Source organism: Mauremys reevesii, linkage group 2, assembly GCF_016161935.1.
Source record: "Mauremys reevesii isolate NIE-2019 linkage group 2, ASM1616193v1, whole genome shotgun sequence".
NCBI classification, from domain to species: Eukaryota; Metazoa; Chordata; order Testudines; family Geoemydidae; genus Mauremys; species Mauremys reevesii.
Genome location: NC_052624.1, coordinates 19,098,774 through 19,119,974, shown reverse-complemented (window position 1 = coordinate 19,119,974; position 21,201 = coordinate 19,098,774). Strand labels below are relative to the sequence as shown.

The 21,201-nt window shown below is 41.1% G+C and overlaps 1 protein-coding gene across 5 annotated transcripts in view; it reads right to left on the bottom strand.

Moving 5' to 3' along the window:
* RBM33 (RNA binding motif protein 33) overlaps nt 1–21,201 on the bottom strand; it is a 158,077-nt gene that overhangs the window by 51,068 nt on the left and 85,808 nt on the right. For all 5 annotated transcript variants that reach the window (XM_039523249.1, XM_039523248.1, XM_039523251.1 and 2 more), the window contains exons 11-15: nt 17,986–18,154; nt 16,844–17,175; nt 15,471–15,752; nt 14,230–14,517; nt 3,827–4,468 (exon numbers count right to left, since the gene is read on the bottom strand). In XM_039523249.1, coding sequence (XP_039379183.1) covers nt 3,827–4,468; nt 14,230–14,517; nt 15,471–15,752; nt 16,844–17,175; nt 17,986–18,154 — 1,713 coding nt within the window. The remainder of the gene's footprint in view (nt 1–3,826; nt 4,469–14,229; nt 14,518–15,470; nt 15,753–16,843; nt 17,176–17,985; nt 18,155–21,201) is intronic.

The following is a 21,201-nucleotide window of genomic DNA, read 5'->3' as shown; positions in this document are numbered from 1 at the left end:
CGAAGTATAGTCATAGCCACTTTGATGGGTCATCTTATTTTATTCGGAGATATGGGGATATTGCATACCTGGAGTCTGATACTCTAGCTACTACCCTAACACCTAGTTACGTAAAGGACTTGCTGCACACAAAATAAAGACTCACACTGGGGTGTACTCTTACTCAACAGCAGGAGTTACTGTTCTCTGAACGTAATTTTGAACCAAGAAAACTGACAACTTTCTTAACAAGGGAAATCAAATTTGGCACAGCTGCTTTGAGATTAAATAAAACCCATCATTAGCATATAATGCCACTTTGATAACTGTTCTACCCACCACGGTATCAGCAAGCAGTCTAATGAGCAGACAGTTTTTGCCAACAGCTCCTGTGCAAAGCAAAACCGGTACAGATAAAAGGTGGTATGAGCATGATCTCAGTCCATTCCCTGTTAGATAACTGTTTACTTTACATTATTCAGTACTATTGCCAGTCTGCTGAAAGAGAGGACTTTTCAAGTGTGTACTGACATACACTGGCACAGCTGGGTAGAGTAGCCTGCACAGTGCCTAACCAGTATCAATCTCACCATTCCATGGACATTAAAGACTTCATCTGCACAAAAAGTTAAAGAGAAAGGGAAATGGGTATAAATGATCTGTAGTTTTGACAGCAGCAGAGAGGCTGCTATACTGCAGAATCAAGTCACTGCTTACAGATAAAAGGAGCCAAAGCATATTCTGGGGTGGCTGACAGCAGGGAAGTCATGCAAACCTAATTTAGACTGAGGAAGAAAGATTATGGAGTAAATGTTCTTTTAAAAAAAAAAAAAACAGTACCTGGGCGTCTCAAAGGTCTGGCAATAACTGCTGTATGCTGCAGTGCTAAAAAACAGAGTTATAAACAGGATCTGAGATCCTTATAGTCTGCAGGCCTCTCATAAACTTGTTAATCTTTTTTAATATACTGAGCATCAAAATAGGGCAGATTGCCCCCCTATTGCTGAGATTTTCCATTTTGTCTGTGTGGCACATAGAACAAAGTAATATAGATTCGGCTTTCTGACATACTATTAAAAAATTAATTAACCATCTTGATCAGAGTTAAAAAGCTAATGGTAACACTTGCTTTTATTTTTCTATAGTTTGAAAGAAAACAAAATATTCCATGGTGGCAAGGAAAAGCAGCTTCATACCACCATGCATAGACAGCCTGTTCTATGCTGATGATCCTGCAGCTATGAACTGAATTTTCAGGGGACAAGAGCAAGTCTACATAGCATACAATGCAGCAGGAATGATACATGTATTTAATGTGGCTAAATCTGATGGCAAGCAACCATAGTGTATAATTGGTAAAAAAAAAAAAAATAAGTCACTCATGGTTTGCTGGAAAAAGAGAACATTAAGGGAAAAAAAATTGTTTCATGACACTTGCTACATTGGGCACTGAATCATTTACCCTAGAGACCTATGCACTGGTGGCTTGGGTTGCAGCTTGATGTTTTGTTTTGCCAGATAAAAAGAAAAGTTGGGGCCTGATTGCTTTTGTTGAATTACCAAGAATAAAATAAGCCAGTCACACTACTTGCAGGCCAATGGGATTCCTGAAAGCATGATTATATTTTTATTTAGTCCAACAGAAGGGATCACCTACAACTTCTGGTATTTACTCAATCTACTGGACTAAAGTTACTACTAATGTCTGAAGAAAGTCATCCTCCACTCTAACCAGATCCTCATTAATCATATTTTCCATTATGCTAATATATTTCTTTAAAAAAATGTTAAGAGGACCTTTACAGTCACTGTGTAACTACACAATTTGAAACCTTTTTAAATTTGTAATGTAATAAAATCCTAATGAAAAGTAGTCACCTTTAATACTTTAGTCTCTCTAGCATTTTAATTTCCTCTTCCCTTTTAACAACACCAAGAGTGATATCTGTCTCCCTTTGCATATGTTTACTGTGCTCATTACCAAGGAATCTGAGCACTTAAGACTACATTTTGAGCTACTTATTTGCTAAATTCTATTATTTAACAAAATCAGATTTCGAGAGAAGAGTGAGAAACAACTTCTGTAACTGAGGTCCTGTTCAACCTCTGCTAACACACTCAATATGTCCACCTGCTTGTCGCTCAGTGCAGTTCTAGTGGTTTCCTCAATTAGTGTATAGATTTCTTTCAGATTGCCCCTCTCCTAAAAGGTACCACAGCACAGAAAGATTTTTATATTTAAATATTTTTGCACAAGGCAAAGCAAGGGCCAGATGTCTCTCGGAAAACCCTGTAGTTAGACCCTCTGCATTTTCATCTTATTCTGCACTCTTATTTTTTTCAATAATAGAAAATCAAATTTAAAGTAGATCAGTGGTTTTCATTCTGTAATCCGTGGACACCTGGGGGTCTGCAGACTATGTCTAAGATTTCCAAAGGGGTCCGCTGCACCTCCATTCAAAATTTTTTAGGGGTCCGCAAATGAAAAAGATTGAAAACTACCGATACAGATATTTGCTGGATGAATACAGAAAAACATTGTGAATATACAATGCTACAAGGATACCACCAGTGCTCAGGGGCCAATGCAGACAATGGACCCCTTTGTCAGAAGATAAATACATCTGATTTTGACACAAAAGTGAAATGGTGGCATTTTCAATCTAGTCCCTAGTACAAAATTTCCTCTCCCAAATTCTGTTTATATCACAGTTTTGCAATGTGGTTCTCAAAGAAAAAAGGGTTGCCCACACTGTTCAGACAACTATGCTAGCTCCAGCCATGCTTAAACATGACTGGCTGCTAGTTTGGTTTCAACTGCATGATAGATAGGGCATATGTCTTTTTTTTCTTTGGGGGGGGGGGGTGAGGTAGCCCCTCAAACTTAAAAATAGCCACACAAATTCTTTTCTCCCATACATCAAAGCATTTCTGGACCGAAATGCTCTGTGCCAGGGTTTCTTAAATTGGGGTCTGCGAGGGTACTCCAGGGGGTCTGCAAGTCATGGCTGGCCCGGCTGATAATCTCCTCCCCCTCCCTCCCAGTGCCTCCTGCAGGCTGTGGAACAGCTGTTCAGTGGAGTGCAGGAGCCGCTGGGAAGGAGAGGGAGGCGCTGGGAGGGAGGGGGAGGGGGAGGGGCAGGGTGTGCTCAGGGGACAGGGCAGAAAGAGGTGGGGAAGAGGAGGGGCAAGGGTGGAGTAGGGATGGGGCCTTGGGGGGAGGGGTTGGAGTGGGGGAGGGAGGAAAGGGCTAGGACTTGGGGGGAGGGATAGCTCAGTGGTTTGAGCATTGGCCTGCTAAACCCAGGGTTGAGAGTTCAATCCTTGAGGTGGCCATTTGGGGATTAGTTAGGGATTGGTCCTGCTTTGAGCAGGGGGTTGGACTAGATGATCTCCTGAGGTCCCTTACAACCCTGATATTCTATGACTGAGTGGGGGATTTAAGGGTCTGCAAAAATTTTAAATCAAAATGGGGGTCATCGGGGTGCTAAAGTTTGAGAACTGCTGCTCTATGCAAAGATTCACAGGTGAAGAATTTTTAGGTGCAAGTTACAAGCACCCAAAATGAGTAGATATTATTCAGGAAAAAGTGATGTAAACTTAATGGTAACCCCACTCCAGTGCAATATATTACAGCAAACCTCTGTTCCTACAAGTTTTTTTAAAAAATAACTCTTGTCTATAACTCTGAAAATCATCTTCTGAAATATGGATTATTAGTTCTGTTGAATTTGCTGTTTTCTTTTCAAAATAGGTTCTTTTCCTATTTTAGAATTGCATTGGATAGAACACACAAAAACAGACCATGACAAAACAACACAAAAATAGATGAGCCTTGGAAACTTACCCCTCCTGACAACTTAATCACCCTCACTTTGGTGCCGACATGGGGCCCATCTCCACTACCAGTGTTTGCCCGTTGCATGACAGTCCTTTTCACACCAGGTTTCAGTTCCTGAGGCCTTCCTTGTATTGATGCCACCCTAGCAGTCTGTCCTGGGGTGAGTGATGCTGTAGTTGCTGCAGGTTTTGTTTGTAATACTTTTGGCGATGGCTGAAGCTGACTTTGTGGTATTGTTCTAGTCTGTCTCAAAGGCTTCACTGTTTTCACTTGCTGTCCTTGAAAATGCATATTAGCCTCATCTTGCATGAAATCTGTGGGTTTGGGCTGAATATTTGCAACTACCATGTCTTGCTTTTTAACAAGAAGTCTATTTTTCACATTTTGCCTGGCCTGTGCACCAGGATGGACTATAAATGGATTTCCGTTGGTGGGAAACTCTGATGATTCCTCTTCCTGCTGTGTGAAAGATTGTTGTATAGGAGGCTGTTGCTGCTGTTGTGCAAGTCTTTCAAGTAACTCTCTCTTTCTAGCACCTGCCTGCTGCTGCCGTCTCAGCTCCTTCTGTTTCAGAATTTCTTCTCTTAGGCGTTTCTGTTCTTCTATCTTCAAGCGGTATAATCTGGTTTCTTCATCTTCATCAGGAAACTACAAAAAGGAAAGGAAAGGCATTTACTGAAATAGTGAAATATGTCCAGTTTAGTCAAAGCTAACATGAAGTTATTATTTTACAAGATGTCATAATGGCATGACTCTGAAAAGATATTTTGAAATTACCCCAACATTGTGCTAAAACTATTAGTGACATATCTTCCAGTAAGATTTGCTATTCATTAGAGACAAGCAGCTTGAATCTGTTTTAGGAATTAGATATACTACATCTGGGGGGAGGGGGAGGCCACTATATTGCTAGTTTGGAAATCTTATCAAAATACTAAAAATGAAGTCTTATAAATTGGAACTCTTGTAGAAGTTTCTGAAACCAATTAAACTATTAATATAATTCAAGATATCAAAATATGTTTCAAATGGAAAGTAACAATACAGAGGCAATCCACTGTCACACAGGTTTTATCTTTCTCTTTTCTGACAAACTAACAAAAGGTAGGGTGGTAAATGACCTGAAAGGCCCTGATTAGAACTATTGATTTTTCTTACAGAATTTTCAGCCTGATCTCAAACTCATTTGTCACACAATAATTGGTTATAATGAACAGCACAAGTCAATCTCTCTGACCTTGAACTCATGCACTCTCCTCAGAATCAAAATGTTGCCACATGCAGTGTTGGAATATTAATGGTATATAGAGAATGCCTTTAATATTCCATCCCTAAGCCTTTCTGAAAGTATTATACTCTGTCAAATAACCTTTCTAAAGGTCCTGCAACTTTGGCAGAAAGTGTCCTTACAGGAAGCTATAAGAAACAGGGAACAGTTAAGGAAATGCAGATGCCCATCTTCAAAAGATCCAGCTTGCTTTTGAGATAGCTGCTTCAACAGGATGTACATATTTTATTACAAAATATACCTGATGGAATCAGATTCCATTTTAAATGGATTTAAGATTGTTTTTAAAGCAATCTGCCTATAAAACATGCTATATAATGAATTTACTATTTCAATGAACAGATCAGTCTGATTTTAGGCTATACTTACCAGACATATTTGTCAAATAAAATAAGTTTAGGCTTTCATCAAATAATAACACATTGCATTTCAGTAAAGTCTTCCATAAAAAGGTACTAAGTATTTCACAAGCAATCTGTGTGCCCAGTAAAGAATGGTTACTTACCATACTTCTTCTTTGAGATGTACTGTCCATGCAGATTCAAATATGGGTATGCACGTGAGATTGGATTATTGTAGCAAGCAGTGTTCATTAGGGCCGTGCCTGTGTCCTAGATGTCTTTGAGCCTAACCCCAGTCAAGGGCATAAGAGGCAGAATGGGTGCCCACAGTTCCTTCTCCAATTCAGAGGAGTAAGACTTTGGAGCAGTGGGGAAATCATGGAATTCATGTGGACAACACAATTCGAAAAAAACACTGTTACCAAAAGATAAGTAACTATTCTTTCTTCTTTGAGTGATTGTCCACATGGATTCCACTCCTGATGACTAACAAGTAGTTGTCTGTTTGGAGGCGGGTATTAGGAATTCTGTTTAACCAATGACTACAGAACAGCCCAACCAAAACTGGGAGATAAATAAATTAGTTTAATATGGAACTCAGAAACAAACTTTTGGCAGGAACTTGGGATGATACCTAACCCTAAGCCTAGCCTTATAAAAACTATCAGGGGACATGCATCTCCCCTACCCTTCAAGCTGATGTACTGGCTACTGAAAAGGCAGCCTTCATTGATAATGGGATAGGGAACTGCTTGCTAAAGGCTCAAAGGGGGAATCCATCAACCTTGCTAATACTATACTGAAGTCTGAAGACTGGGGGCTTCAAACCGGGGGCCATGAATAAAAACTCTCTCTTCCACTTTGATATATGTCAGTCTAGCTGAGACCTTCTTGCTTTGGAGCAGAATTTTTTCTGAACTTCAGCTGAACTGCTTACGTAACAATGTCATACAATGTCATACGTAACAATGACAAGTCTGGGCGTAGGATCCAACCATTGTTCTGTGAGACTGTTGGGCAGAGCAGCCAACACAATAGGGAAGTATAATAAAAAATCCACCAGATATGAACATCAGACCTGCCTGGCCCATCGGAGCTATCCTGATCATCAGTCCAGCATCCTACTTCAGACTACACTGGACCCTTCGTATCCTGGGGTCTGATGTGAGGACATATATCTGTCACAGATTAACAGGATATGAAAGGCACTAATGTGTTTGGTCTAGAGCACCCTCTGGTGCAGAACACTTGGAATTTCTTGTTCTGGTCTGTGGCAAATAGGTGTATTAAGGGGCATCCTCACTTGCAAAAGATGCTCTGCAACACTGGGTTCTTGATCGTCCTCTCATGGATGTCTGAGAACTGTCTGCTGAGGTGATCCGTTAGTAAGTTTTGAACTCCTGGAAAATGCAGGGTCATCAGTGTGATCTGGTGACAAATACAGAGTGGAACGGGCTCCTAACAGAGTGGAGATGACCTGGCTCCTCCTTAATGGCTGACATACCGCGTAGCTGTGGTGTTGTCTCTCAGCACCTGGATTGGGGATTGCTGGAGCAGAGGCAGGAATGTTATTCATTCCAGATGGATGGCTCTGAGTTCCAGGATGCTTAAGTGCAGGTGAGCTTCTTGAGAGGATCAAAGGCTCTGTGTTTGTAGGTGATCTACATGAGCTCTCCCATCCCTTAGCAGAAGTATCTTTGTAGGCAAAGATGCAGAGAACGGTACTCCATTGCATAAGGATGTGGGTCTTTCCACCAGTTTAATGAGGAGGGGACTTCTTGTGGGACTGTGACCAACATGTTCATGCAGTGTCTTCTGACTAGATACACTGATTTCAACCACCCTTGCATGGAGCACAGGAAAAGTTTGGTGAACTGCATCACCCAGGTGCATGAGGCCCTATATCCTAGAAGTTTAAAGCATGCTCATGGTGACATCTTTGAGGGAGCTTGAAGTTGGCTGATGAAGTCTATTCTAATTTGAAATTCTTCTTGTGGGAGACAGGCTCTCAGTGACCTGGAATCTAACATGGCTTCTATGAACTCTATGCTTTGAGTGAGAGTAAGAGTGGATATTTGTCTATTGACTCAGTCCTACTGCAGCAAAGAGATTTAAGATTACTTGAACTGAGCTGATGACCTGATGTAATGATCTTCTTCAGATCCACACATTAATAGGATATGCATAAACCTGTGTCCCACGCCTCCTTAAGAGAGCTTGTACAACTGTCAAGTATTTGGTGAACACCCTTGGTACTGTGGCAAGTCCAAAGGGCAGGTTCCTGTACTGCTAGTGAGATGTTCCAGCTCACAGGAAACGCATCATGTTCTTAGTAGAATATATGCTCTTGACATATCGAAGGTTCAGAATAGTTCCTCAAGCCCCCTTCTTTGGAATGAGAAAATAACGGGAACAAAGCCCCCTGCCTCTGAATTCTAAGGGTACCTTTTCTGCTCCTCAAACATGCAGGACAGGGTCCATCTCTTTCTTCAACAGTATCTCATGAGAGGTGTGGAGGGGAAGATGGGAGCAAAGGTGAGAAGGAACTGGAATTGTATGAAATAACCCAATGCTGACAATCTCTCAGCTGTGATGATCCTAGTCCAAGCTTCTTGAAAAAAAGGCAGTTGCCCGAAGGAGGCTGAGGGCAGAGATTCTCCAAAGGCTCTGCCAGACTTTCAACTGCGGCATGAAGCTTCCTGTCAAGAGGAAGATGTTAAGTGCACTGTAGCTGAAGAGGTGGTGGGATGTCTACATTGGGCCTCTGCTTCTCTCCCGGTGGCTCCAATGCCTCCATGGGAGATAATCATATTTAGCAGGAGGACACTATCTGGATGAGATTTGAACTCTGGCTTGCCTTCTCTTCGGGGCTGGAGTGTACCAGCAAAGGAGTTGGCTGTCTTTGAATTTAAGAGGTTGCAGTCCTCAAATGGAAGATCCTCTACCGTGGTTTGGACCTATCTGGGTATTCCTGATGAAAGAAGGCTTTTTGCATCACCGCTAATGTGATCATGCTGTATGTTGATATATATCAGATACATTCAAAAGCAGCCAGCAAGATTTCCCTCTAGCACAATGGACCTTAATTCTTCCATGGTCCTGCATGAGTCTATCCATAAACGAAGACAATGTGTCCCAGTGTAGATTACCAATTATAGATGCTTCCAGCAAAATGACTATGTACATCTGGAGACTGGCAGAGAAGCAGACTTTTCTGCTGAACAGATCAAGTCTCCTAGGTTATGTCTACACTGCAATTAAAAAACAGTGGCTGGTCCATGCCAGCTGACTTGGGTTCGCGGGGCTCGGGCTAAAGGGCTGTTTAACTGCAGTGTAGAAGTTAGGGCTCAGGCTGGCTCTCAAGCTCTAGGATCCTGTGAAATGGAAGGGTCCCACACAGAGCAGGAAAAGTAAATGACACCCAATGTCTCAACAGCTCTATGCGGTACCATGATTTCAGTGACTGAAGGCTTAGTTAGCATTTTGAGATCGTATGCTCCAACAGGGAAGACTCTGGTACTGGCTCACAGATATGTCACTTGGTGACGAATAGGCCGTAGGCACCAAAAAGGCTAGCAACGTGGGAGCTGCATACCAAGATTACAAGAACTGGTGCTGAAGGCGGGCAGCAGACTTAGCTAGTACCACAGGCACTTTTTTCATACCTGGCAATGAGGCTCCAGAGGCACCCATTTTAGGGCATTTGCTGCCCTTTGAATGCAGAGCTTGAGACAACGTAACATGTTTATTCTTGCATCTCTGTTCCATGGGTCGCACAGAGGGAGACTCATGTCTTGTCTCTGGAGCATGGTTCCTTTCAATCCCTTCTTGCAGTCGACAACTGCAGTCTCTGAGGCATCTTAGCCCTGGAGCTTGGGAAGGAACAACAGTTTGTTGGGGCACTTGCTGAGCAGGAATGGAGAGAGGAGTGAGCCTTTGCTACATCCTCCTCTGAACAGGCTTTCATGGAACGCTCCAGGATAACTTTAGGTAGGCATCCCTTGCCTTCGGAGTCCACTTGGAAAGAGAGCGGCAGAAGAATCAGCAGTTAGGGATATGCTCCTTGTCTAAATAAAGGCACTTAAGAATGTCCATCACAAGAGGGGCATGTCAAACCAGAGATTCAATTTCTGCCATACCAACTCAAGTCACAGTACTGAGGAGACTCAGAGCCCAATGTCTATGAAGAATTAGTAAAAATGATCTTTTTCATACCAATGGGCAAACTGAAACTAATTAACTACCTAACAACTACACTAACTAGTCATTAACACTAACTGTAACAGCGTCGCAGAGAAGCAGGCGGACACTGCACATCAGCGATAAGAAGGAGCTGAGTGATGGTGGGGCCTGCTCTGCCTTTTATGTCCTTGGGTGGGTTAAGGAGGGTATAGGAGCAGCCCCAATAGACACTGATAGCCAGAAAAATCCAATTTCACGCGAATGAACACCATGAGTGGAATCGTCTGCACAATCACTCAAAGTACTATTATTCCCTTTATACCAATGGAGTATCAGGTACAGAGAGGTTAAGAAAAAAGGCACGTGTCAGAGATGGGAACAGAACACAGATGACTTGACTTTCATGCCTATGTTTTAAATTCAAGTTTACCCCAAATCAAAATGCTGATGATCTGATGCTTGATGAGCTATAACCCAAAGATCTGAAATGAACTTCACGTTTCTGATGACAGCCTTGATGATAGGCTCTTAGCCTCTGAAGAGGTGGGTGCATCCCACAGGATGCAGGTCCTAAAACATCTTTCTTATACCAAAAAACAGAGAATGAAAAAGAACGAGAGCTGTTGCTTCTGAAGAAGTGCATTGTCCTCCTTCAGTCCTCTCTCTTTAACAGGAAATTAACAGGATGAACTGGGGAAAAAATTAAGACAAAAGTCCTCTAATCAAACAATCTTCAAACAAAATAGGAGGAAAACACTCCTAATTCTGGAAACCAAAACCTATGCAAACTGAAAAGAGACCAAAAATGACCACAGAGAACAGGAAGTTATGAGCCCGTTTTCCCACCTTGAGGGAAAGATTTATCGAGAGACGTTAATGCTTTATTTTAAAAGAGGCAAAGAAAACTTTTCTTTGTGCACTTCACAAATTAATGAGGCTCCTTTATTTCATATATTGCCAGCCTTGCAAAACTGATGTGAAAAGTTACCAGCCCATTCACAAAATTCATTTCTCCGCCCTTTATAGTGATGACTGATTTTAACATACAGCAAGAAGATATTTATACATACAGAGAACATGAAAAAGTGGAAGTAGCCATACCAACTGTAAGACGCCAATCAACTGAGATGAGCTACTTTCCACCTTTTCATGTTCTCTGTATGTGTAAATATCTTCTTGCTGTATGTTCCAGTCTATGCATCCAATGGAAGTGGGCTGTAGCCCATGAAAGCTTATGCTCAAATTAATTTGTTAGTCTCTAAGGCACCACAAGTACTCCTGTTCTTTTTTGAGAGAGAGAATGCATATGCTAATTGCTGTATCTTCAATAAACGTGGTGTATTGCCTTTTCTCCTGAAAAAGATCCCATGTGCTTCTTATAAGCATAACACAGTAATAGTTTTTCTATACATAGACATATCAATCTGTTTTTTAAAAATTCTATTTTGCAGCCATGCAGGGCTACAAAGAGGAGCATTATGCTATGGGAAGAGTAGATTCCCAGTTTCTCAGTGGGACCCAGCACTTGCTTCTAGTCCTGCAGGGCTGCAAACTTTTAAAATGACACAATTTTAAAATAGAGCCAAAATCTATACAAGTTCATAATTTAGTTTTTCAGTTCTAACACACTTGAAAAATGACCTGCGTAACTAATTTGTGGCTTTGCCACTTATGAGCAATGCAACAATATGACAAGAGAAGAGGATATTTCCTCACTCTTCATTAACGCCATAAAGGTAAAGAAGCAGACAGAGTGAAATTATTGAAAGAAAGAAAAATATGGAAAAATGACTGCACCAGAGAGAGTTCTGTACAGGTCTGCCCTAAAGAGAATTGTCAGAACACAACTTAAAAAAAAAAGGTATCCCATTACATGTGAATAGAAGTTATGTACTGAGTTAATGCACAGGATGTACAAATCTGTGGTGAAGTTGAAAGGACATATTTGTTACTATGGTATAGCATGTGGATTGTTGCTGCTTTCCTTAGAAAGCAGCAGTCCTGTTTTCCATTAACATCTCAGTTAATTGTTGAGCATCTTCCCGCACTTACTGTGGTGGGTTCTACTGGGAATTACAAGGAGACACTCCCTCTGTTCCAGGACAAAAAAAAAAAGCTTTCTGCGAGTTACATGAACAGAAAGTTTCACAATTAGCTTCCAAATAAAGTTTTGAAGCACCCACAAAAAGATGAGGGATACAGAAGTTCTGTAAGACTAAAGCTTCAGATAGGTAAGGCCAGTTAATTGTAGAACATACAAAGTTTACAGGAATTTATTTAAATTTAAATTAAATCTGAGGGGACAAGAAGGCTGCTCTATCTTGTCTTGTAGGGAACACCCAGTCAAAGACAGTAACAAAAGACTTAATGACTAATGTATATATTTTGGAGTTAATTCATATTTAACTGGAGAGACAAAGCCTGTCACTGTATGTCACAAGCTTATAATCTTTATCACCTTTCTTACTGGCCTGAAAGATGCAGAATTTCCCCCAAGATCTGTGTTATTTTCTGTTACTTTTAGATTCTTCTATGAGGAACTGATATGAAAAAGAAAAAAATCTTTAATATCTGCTGAAACTAAAGAGCAAAGTTAAATAAGTGACCTCTTGAAAAGCTGAACCAAGGGGTTTTTACTCCTATGATGAATGAGTGCACAGGAAGTTAAATACTGATAACTGCATGTTTCTTTCATGTTATATTTGTGGAAATGAGAGATGGTCATAACTAATTCAAGAAAAAGAAGAGGAGCTAATCACCAGCAACTTAAAAGAAGACGTTCTTAAAAGAAACCTGGTGTTTGAGACAGAGCAGTTCATAGCTAACTTAACATGAAGGATTTGTGGTTCTGCTTGGAATGACTTGACATTTGAAAACTGTAACAGTCATTTAACCATCATATAGATACAGTGTCTCATAGTGTTCAACATTAAGGGCCCAATCCTGCAAACTGCTCCACACAAGAGGACTCCCTGTGACCATGGGGAACCCCACCGGCTTCTATGGAGTTCCATACAGGGGTAAGGATCCACACACAGCAACATTCAGAATCAAGACCTGAGTGAGGTTCAGAGTACAGCCATACCTCAGACTCTTGGGGGGGTCCTGGTAAATTAAATAGCAACTTTTTTTCAAAATGAAAAATAATAAAAACAAAATATTTTATATTTCCTCCAGATGAGATGTAGGACAAGTATCCGCTCTACCAGCAGAAGAGGTGCCTGAGGGGATGGCTCAGCTGCAGCTTATCATGAGGACTCCAGGACTTGGAGGAGATTGGCTGGGCTGGGAAGCCATGTTTGGAAGTCATTTGGGTCTCATTTGAGAGAGCAGAAAATGGAAAAGAAGAGGAAGGGAAGGATCTGGTGGCTGTCTTATTCACAAGATTGGGGAGGAAGTGATGAGTGGCTGTCTTATTCACAAGACTGGGGAGGAAGTGATGAGCAGTAGGGAACCAGGTTGGAAAAGGAAGTATTAGATAGGGATAGCCATTGCTGAGAGAGTAGTATCTGGTGGTATTAACAAGTGGAACTCATTGCTATGGGATATTGTAATAGCCAAAAATGTAACTGGCTTAAAAAAAAAGAACTAGACAAGTTCAAGGAGGACAAATCCATCAATGACTATTAGATAAGATGGCCAGGGATAACCCCATGCTCTGGGTGACTCTAAACCTCTAAATGCCAGAAGCCAGGAGGGAAGACAGAAAAAGAGCTATCCAAAACTGCCCTGAAGCTCTGGTACTGGCCACTGTCAGGGACAGGATACTAGGCTAGATGGACTACTGGTCTGACCTAATATGGCAGTATGAGAAAACTCAAACTGAGCAGCAGGGAGTTGGTTGGATCCAGAAGCCTCTTAGTCTGATATGGGAAGTTGCAGGACCTGAGGCAAAGGAAGAGAAGCACTGCTGTTGCTAGCTGTACTCCAGCCTCATTTAGCTTCATGTCACTCGCTGTGGTTCTCTCAGATACTTTCAACTCCACCACCAGATTTCAGGTCAGCAATGTTCTGCCCATACTATCTCTGAAGCAACTAAGTCTGATTCATTCCTGCTCAGTGTCCTCCCCCTTCGTCTCTTCCTTTCCTCATTCAGTAGCTGTTCCTACTTTAACCACATCATATACCAAAGCAGGGTGCCCCAAATCAAGTAGGTTACCTGTCCCCAACTTTTGTAGGAGTAGCTCCCTTACCTCCCAAAATTAACTCACCCAGCCCTTCCAACCTTCAAGATCTGGACCCCTCTCCTGGGAGGAGCTTGCAGCTAATCCCCTTCTACCCTTCTGACAACACTACAAGGAGAGCTGGCAACCTGGAAGTGGGACGCCTAGTGGTAATGAAGTGTAGCACAGAGGTGCATATAGGTGAGTTTATACTCCACAAATCAGACTAGCAAACGTATAAACTTATTCTTTAAAAAAAGGTAAATAGATTAGCCAATGTTTTAACTTTTAGCCATGACTTCCTACTTAGCAGCACCATACTGGTATGTTTTGCAGGTATTTCTCACCTTTACCTTACAGCAACTGGTGACATTAAGAAATAGAAATGTATGTACTACGAACAGCCATTTAACATTAATGGAAAATCTCCCTTACCTCTGGTTCAGATTTTACTTCTACTTTAGTTTGGGCCACTGGCACGACTGTTCTAGCTTTCATTTCAGTTCTCCCATGTGGGCTCCCAACACCTACTACAGATCTTGTAGCAGGTGTTGTGCTGGTAATGGGTTTCACCTGCGCAGCAGGGGCAGCGGTTCGCCGGTTGTTACTAATCTCAATAGCATGCGAAGGTGCTATTGGTAATTCACGCAAGTTGCTATTCCTTGAAGCAGTTGACTGTAGCTGCTGATTCGGACGCTTGACCATGTTCTGTGTTGGTGTACTCTGACAGAGGCAAAAGATAACATACATATAATATGGACGCCTTGGTAGCCATTTCAGAATTCAGGGTATGTTGAGATTTCCACTTCAAGCAAGACTAACATTTAGCCTCAAAAATTGGCACTAACTCTTCAGAGGACAATTGCATTTTCAATATAGCTTTTCAGTAAAATACCCACTAACTTTTGTGGAGTAAGTGTTTAAAAGTGCCCTCCTTCTGAAATTTTCTCATTTCTATCATATATCTTTAGGTTTCTTTAAACAGCAAAACTTAAGACTTCTCTCACATATACACCATTTCTAAAATAAACCCCAAGAATGATTGTCTGATCAGAATAACTTCTCTGAGTTATGTCCAGATTGGCCAACGTACGATGCCTTGGCTCCCCCACCAACCAAGTGAATGGGCGAGGGGAGGAGGGACAGAAGGAAATGGGGCAAACTTCTCTGCATTGGAGCAGTGAGAGTAACAAGGGATCCCCCATGGCACTGCTTCATGGTGCACCAGGAAGCCCAGTCAGCAGTGCTATGGAGAGGTCTTCAAGCAGATTCCCCATTGCTGAAGCACTAGGCTCCCCAACCCCAATCACAGCTTTACATTTGACCATACAACCCTCCCCCTATTCCACCCTCGCAAACATCCTTGATCTCTAGCTTCTTAGCATGAGAGGGCACTGTGTCTGTCTGTCTCTTTCTTTCACACAGTGAGTGAGTAGGTGAAGAGGGAAAGACAGTAAGTCAAGGGGGAGACAGAGGTGATGGGGAAGTGGTTATAAATACAGGATATTGAATAAATGAGGAAGGAAAGAGGAGAGGATGAATGAATGAAGTAAGAGGAGAAGGAATAGGAGTGGGAGAGCCTATGCTCAAAGGTTTTAAACTTGAGCTCAGATACACAATCTTTACACACACACACGAGGGAACACTGATGAATGCCAGTATTTACTGGTACTTACATGTCTTGGATTCATTGGACCCTGCCGCTGTTGACACTGCATTCTATTGTTATTTGACTGTTGCTGTGAAGGCTGCAAATGAGGTCTGAACTGTGGCTGGGTAATGGGAATCAAAGGCTGTGGTGGACCGGCAAGATGATGCTGATGCTGATGTTGATGCTGATGCTGATGATGCTGCTGGTGCTGCTGTTGCTGTTGGTGGTGGTGCTGCTGCTGCTGCTGGTGGTGGTGTTGTTGTTGCTGATGGTGAGGCTGAGGCGGTAGAGGAGGGTGCAAGGGACCCTTTACATTTTAAAAAGAAATAAAAGACATTCTATGCATTTTTTTCAATCCTAAGGAAAATAAGCTCCTTAAGCAATCAGATTTGTTCTTGTATGGCAACAATATTTTGGCTGTAAGTAAGGAGCTCTAGACATATAGGCTTTCCTGGGGCAACAGTATTTGCAGTAAACGAGGACTGTTGATTGCTGTGCAGGGTAATGACATCACTTGGTCACTGACCAAGTAAGGGTTGCACTTAGATTTTAGCTCAACTTCTTAATGTGAAAAAAATCTCAAATAATGTTATTAATGAGACTACAATAAATAAGTCGAACTGTCCTACTTGCTTCTAAGAATTACTAGAATATAATATTTACTCTTAAGAAGAAATCCACAGTGTATGCATCACGAATCTATAACAACCCTCCTCCCCTCCGCCCCAAAATTCAAGGGCCTTTGCAGAATATTTTTCATGGCAATACAAACCATTTGTCTACTTTAACAAATAGTAGTTTGTTAAGTAGTAAATACAGTAGTTTTTAAAAGAAAAACTAATTTTTAAGAAGCCAAACTGATTTCTCTCTCACTGCTAGTCCCCTAAAACACACAGCTCATTTTTATCAGCAGAGGGCACCCAAGACCTGTGACAAGAGGTGAAATAACCCAGCAATGTCTATTTTGTATACATATACGTCTCTCTGTAAACAGACATTTTTGAATAATACAATACTTTCATATTTCTGTTGGAGTAAATTAATTTAAGGAACTGTTGGTGAACAAAATATGTCATTAAGAACTTTTCTAATCTCATTAGGTGTAAGCAGTTGAGCAGAAATCACAGCAATTTTAATAATTTCACTTTTGAAATATCCGTTGGTGTACGTTTCGTAAAGGAGTTGTTGATATGGTGATAAAAATCAGCTTCTCTGTCTAACACTAACACAATAATAGGAACTACACTTAAATCTACTTCACATTTGTAATATCAAACAAGAGTTAGCCATTTTGGTTAGATTGCTGTTATGAGCTGAACGTAAAGATCGCAATATAGCTTTCTAAATGCAAAAGTTCTAAATAGTGCTTATAAGCCCCCTTTTACCATTGATTAATACCTGCATATTGGGCTGTGTATGTGTTGCTAGAAATGGCTGTCCTGGGTTTTGTAAGAATTGTTGTCTGGGTTGCATGAAAGGCCGTGGATTTGCTGAACCTGGTTGGCTGAAGTGAAGAATTCCAGCAGGATTCTGAGGCTGGATGTTTGGCCTTACTGGTCTGTCTCTGGGAAATACTGGTTGCTGCCCTTGCTGATTATATCCTGGTCCAGGTTGATTGAAAGGCAGAGGATTTTGGGTAGGGACAGGATGGGTACTGTTAAGGAGTGGTGGAGGGGGTGGAGGTGGGGGACTCCGTTGCTCGAACAAATGATGACTTGGGAATCTTGGATCTGTTGAAATCAAAACATTTAATTAAGTGACAACCTCCTCATGAATACAAATGTGTTTTAAATACAGTCCTGGCATATTTTCAGCTTCAGGAGAGTAACTTGATAATTTGATTGAGGAATAACTACAAAATAGTTTAGTTGGAAGAGCAGCTCCGCAAGATTATATGAGAGATACTCCTCTTGCTTGTGCCAAGAACCGCCTTAGCATGGAAGATTCAGACCCTTGGGAGAAAGAGGACAATTTGATAACTAGCTGGCATTAATAGTTATTTTTATTATTTCTACTGCAAAAGCACCTAACTCCTCCAAGCAGGAATCAAGACTAGAGAAATGCAAGCACTGACAATCTGAACAAAACTAACACCCTTTCAATCCACGCAAAGGACTAGTCAACCCACTTTATGCAATGTTTATATTTTACTTAACACCATGTTTGTTGTGTTGTAACTTTAACATTAACTGGAAGATTGGACAGAATTCATAGAAAGTTAAATTTGTAGGGCACCAAATATTCCAGATAGATACAACTGTTAATGAGGGAACAACCACAGATGAAAGGAGAAATGGTGTTGATATTTAATATCTGAACTGTAACAAACTGAAAACAATGTTATTTGGTTGCTTTTTGAGAGATGACAAAATACAGGATCACACTAAATCATAATGGTCCCTTCTGATCTTCAGATCTCAAGTGTGTGGATAGATTAATTCATAAAAGGGGTTACTATGTGAAAAGGAAGAATATTCAAATAGTATATTTGCAGTGAAAAAGGTCACCCTATATACCAATCTAAAATAAAAATTATATACCTCCTAGGAAGAAAGGGTCTCTTTCCTGGGGAGGAGGAGGAGGAGGTGGTGGTGGAGGCATAGGTGGTGGAGGTGGGCCTCTCCACTGGTCCTGTAGAGGGATTCTTGGGGCTTGGGTGAAGTTGGTAGGAACAGGTCCAGGAGGGTGCTGCTGAAAATCTGGAGGGCCCTGTTTAATAAAACAAAAATCAGCAAAACTAAGTACATCTTTGAGAAATTCATCCATAGTCTATTAAAAATACTCTTAAAAAAATCAGTTGACCTATCAATTATCTCCTGTAAAGTTGGCAGCCCTACTGAGTCATTCTTGCACAATGAATCAGACACTGAAGCTGAGAACAGGATCTTGAAATGATTTCACAGCATTTTAATAGTCATTGTAGCACCACAGGAATGCCATTTCTTTTCAAGCTTATTGAAATCCATGCAATTATTGACCTTCTTTCCCATTAATCCAAAAGTCTGAATGTCTACTTTAGAAAACGTTCCTGACATTTATCTTCTTAAACCATGCTATTCTTTGCCATCTATTTAGTGCAACCTAAGCTACAGAAATGAAGCAGCTTTACTTCAAAAGGAAAAAAAAATCAATTTGTGACATCCAGAAAATTAGAGCAATCATCTTTCAATAAATAACAGGAACTAACATTTCTACCAATTCACATAAAACTTAAATACTTAAGCATCTGAAGCATTTCAAAAGGCATAAGAAAAATTTACACAGAATCTGTCTTTCCTAGATTTTTAAAAGAAGTTTTAAATAAGCCTTTAAACACTGGCTTAATGTACTGTTATTTCACAATCAAGAGCATGCAGAATAATTCAGATTTAATTCAGTAATTCATACTACCACTATCATTATTTGCTTTTATATGGAAATGTTTGACAATTTTAAAAATTGATACCATCCACTGAAAATGTGAGGCAGTCCCCCATCTATCAATACATTCACTAGGAAACAGATACCATATTCATGATCGCATGCATGAAAAAGTCAGAAAGGTAATCAATGTCATCTCAGCACATCCTTGTTTTCAAACTAATATGCATTTAGAAATTAGAGATGTGTATTACATGTGCACCTGGTATTCACCAACAATTAGAACCACATTAAGCAAAAACAAGCCCTTCAAAATAAACAGATTCAAGAAGAGATGCTCCCTTTTAAAGTTAAGTAAGAGAACGTTAAGTCTGAAATAACACAACATAGATCTTAAAATGGGACCAGGAAGTTTACCAAACCCCAAATCTAGCATACTTCCAGAGGAAACATGTCCCATGGCCTCCACCCTACCACTCATCCTAGTGTGTGCGCATGCGCATGGGAAAAGGTAGGTGTCACAGAGCTAACCATAATTCGAGAATATCATTTAAGCAAGTTGGGCAATTTTTACTATGGTGGTCATCAATTTTAAGAACAGTTGAGTCTCCATGCCCATAAAACTTCTGGCCTCTCTGCTGAGAGTGCTATAATTGAGGTGTTTGAACAATTAACACCTTTCCACTAAGAGCAGGGCTGCAATCACTCATTTTACATCACTAAACAGCCGTCAGACATAACTACTTTTGGTCACTCCTACCCTGCACTAGACTGGACTTAGCAACCCTACAGATTAAAGGTTCTATATCCCATTATCAGTCTCCCGAACCATCCAGTCTCCAGTGGCTACTTCATTTAGAGGAGAGGTATTATTTTAAACTCAAGCATGAAAGTCTTTCACGACACATGTAAAATTTATAAGAAGAGCTGGTAGTGGCTTCTCTATTTAGATTGCCTAACATCTTCCATTATCAAATATTCTTGGGACTTTTTCTTGAAACATCTTAATACCTCCATTGTAAGCAGCCAGCCTTTGAAATTCAGTAAGGAAAAAGCCTCAGGCTAGAGAAGTGACTTTTCTTGTCCCAGGAAATTCCATTCAGGTGTAGTTGAATGTTACTATTAAATATTGCCTCTCTCTCACTTGTTGTGCAGGAAACTTCTGGCAGCCTGCCAATATGACAACTGAACATTCTGATGAGCTAGGCCTGTGCTACCGCCTAAGCACCATCACCATATACTGTACTGGGAACACCCAGGAGCTGCCAGAGGACCTGTAGTAGAGTGGGGGAGGAGGAGAGCAAGGCTACCCCATCTGACCAAACTCCTTTTCTAGACCTGGCACATGGTACCAGCTTCTCATCTCCTCCTCCTCTGGGGGCTACACATGGGACAGGAGCCCCACACTTCCTGGAAAGGAGATGGGAAAACAGATCCAGGCAGAGCTCCCCCGACCACCTACTTTACCCAGCACATGGTGTCAGCAGCCCACCTCACCTCCACAAAAACACACTTCTGCTACTGCCAGCCAATGTAAGGCCTGTCACTCAAGCGGTAGCAGTGTGTATTGCAGAGCCAAAGATTCAGGGTTCGAACCCTGCTGATAATGCATGATGGGGAGATTATTACAGCTGCACACAAGAGAAATTGTTTTACCTTTTTAAAAACCTAGCAAACTGCATATAAAGACAACTGGTAAAAGAAAGTTATTTAGGTTGCAAGTCAAGTACTTCAAAAAAATAGAAAATTCCAGATTTACAGTTGTCAATGCAACCTTAATTCTACTCACATGTATGCATGAACTATGCTTATCTTTAATAACATAACATACTATTTATTCCACAGGAACCCAAGCCTCATTCAATGCAGAGGATTCACTATTTTGTCTTCTCATTGTTCAATGTGTAGCCCAAGTCTGAATTTATTGCACACTCTTCAGGCCCTGTTCTGAAGGCAGAATTATTAATTTCCTCATGGAGTTTTCTAGCACATCAGAGCTTCACAAAATTTATTTTTGCAATTCCCCTATAAGGTGAGGGGGCATTATGATCCCCATTTTACAGATGGAGAACTGAGGCACAAAAAGACTAAGATGAAAAGCATCCACCTAACTTTCGGTGCCCAATTCTAAACACTAAGGCCCTGATTTTTCAGAGCATTCAGCATCTCATAGCACTTAATATGTTCAAACTACTGCTCCCATAGACTTCAGTTGCAACTGAGAGCACTCAACATTTCTGCAAATCAGTCCCCAGGTCACAACTCAGGTACCAGAAAATGAACAACACAATTAGTGCCCCCCTCCCCGCTGCTGCCACCAAAAGTTTAACAGATCTGTCTGGCATCACACAGGAGCTCCGTGGTAGAAGCAGGGATAGCATCCAACTCCCCAACAT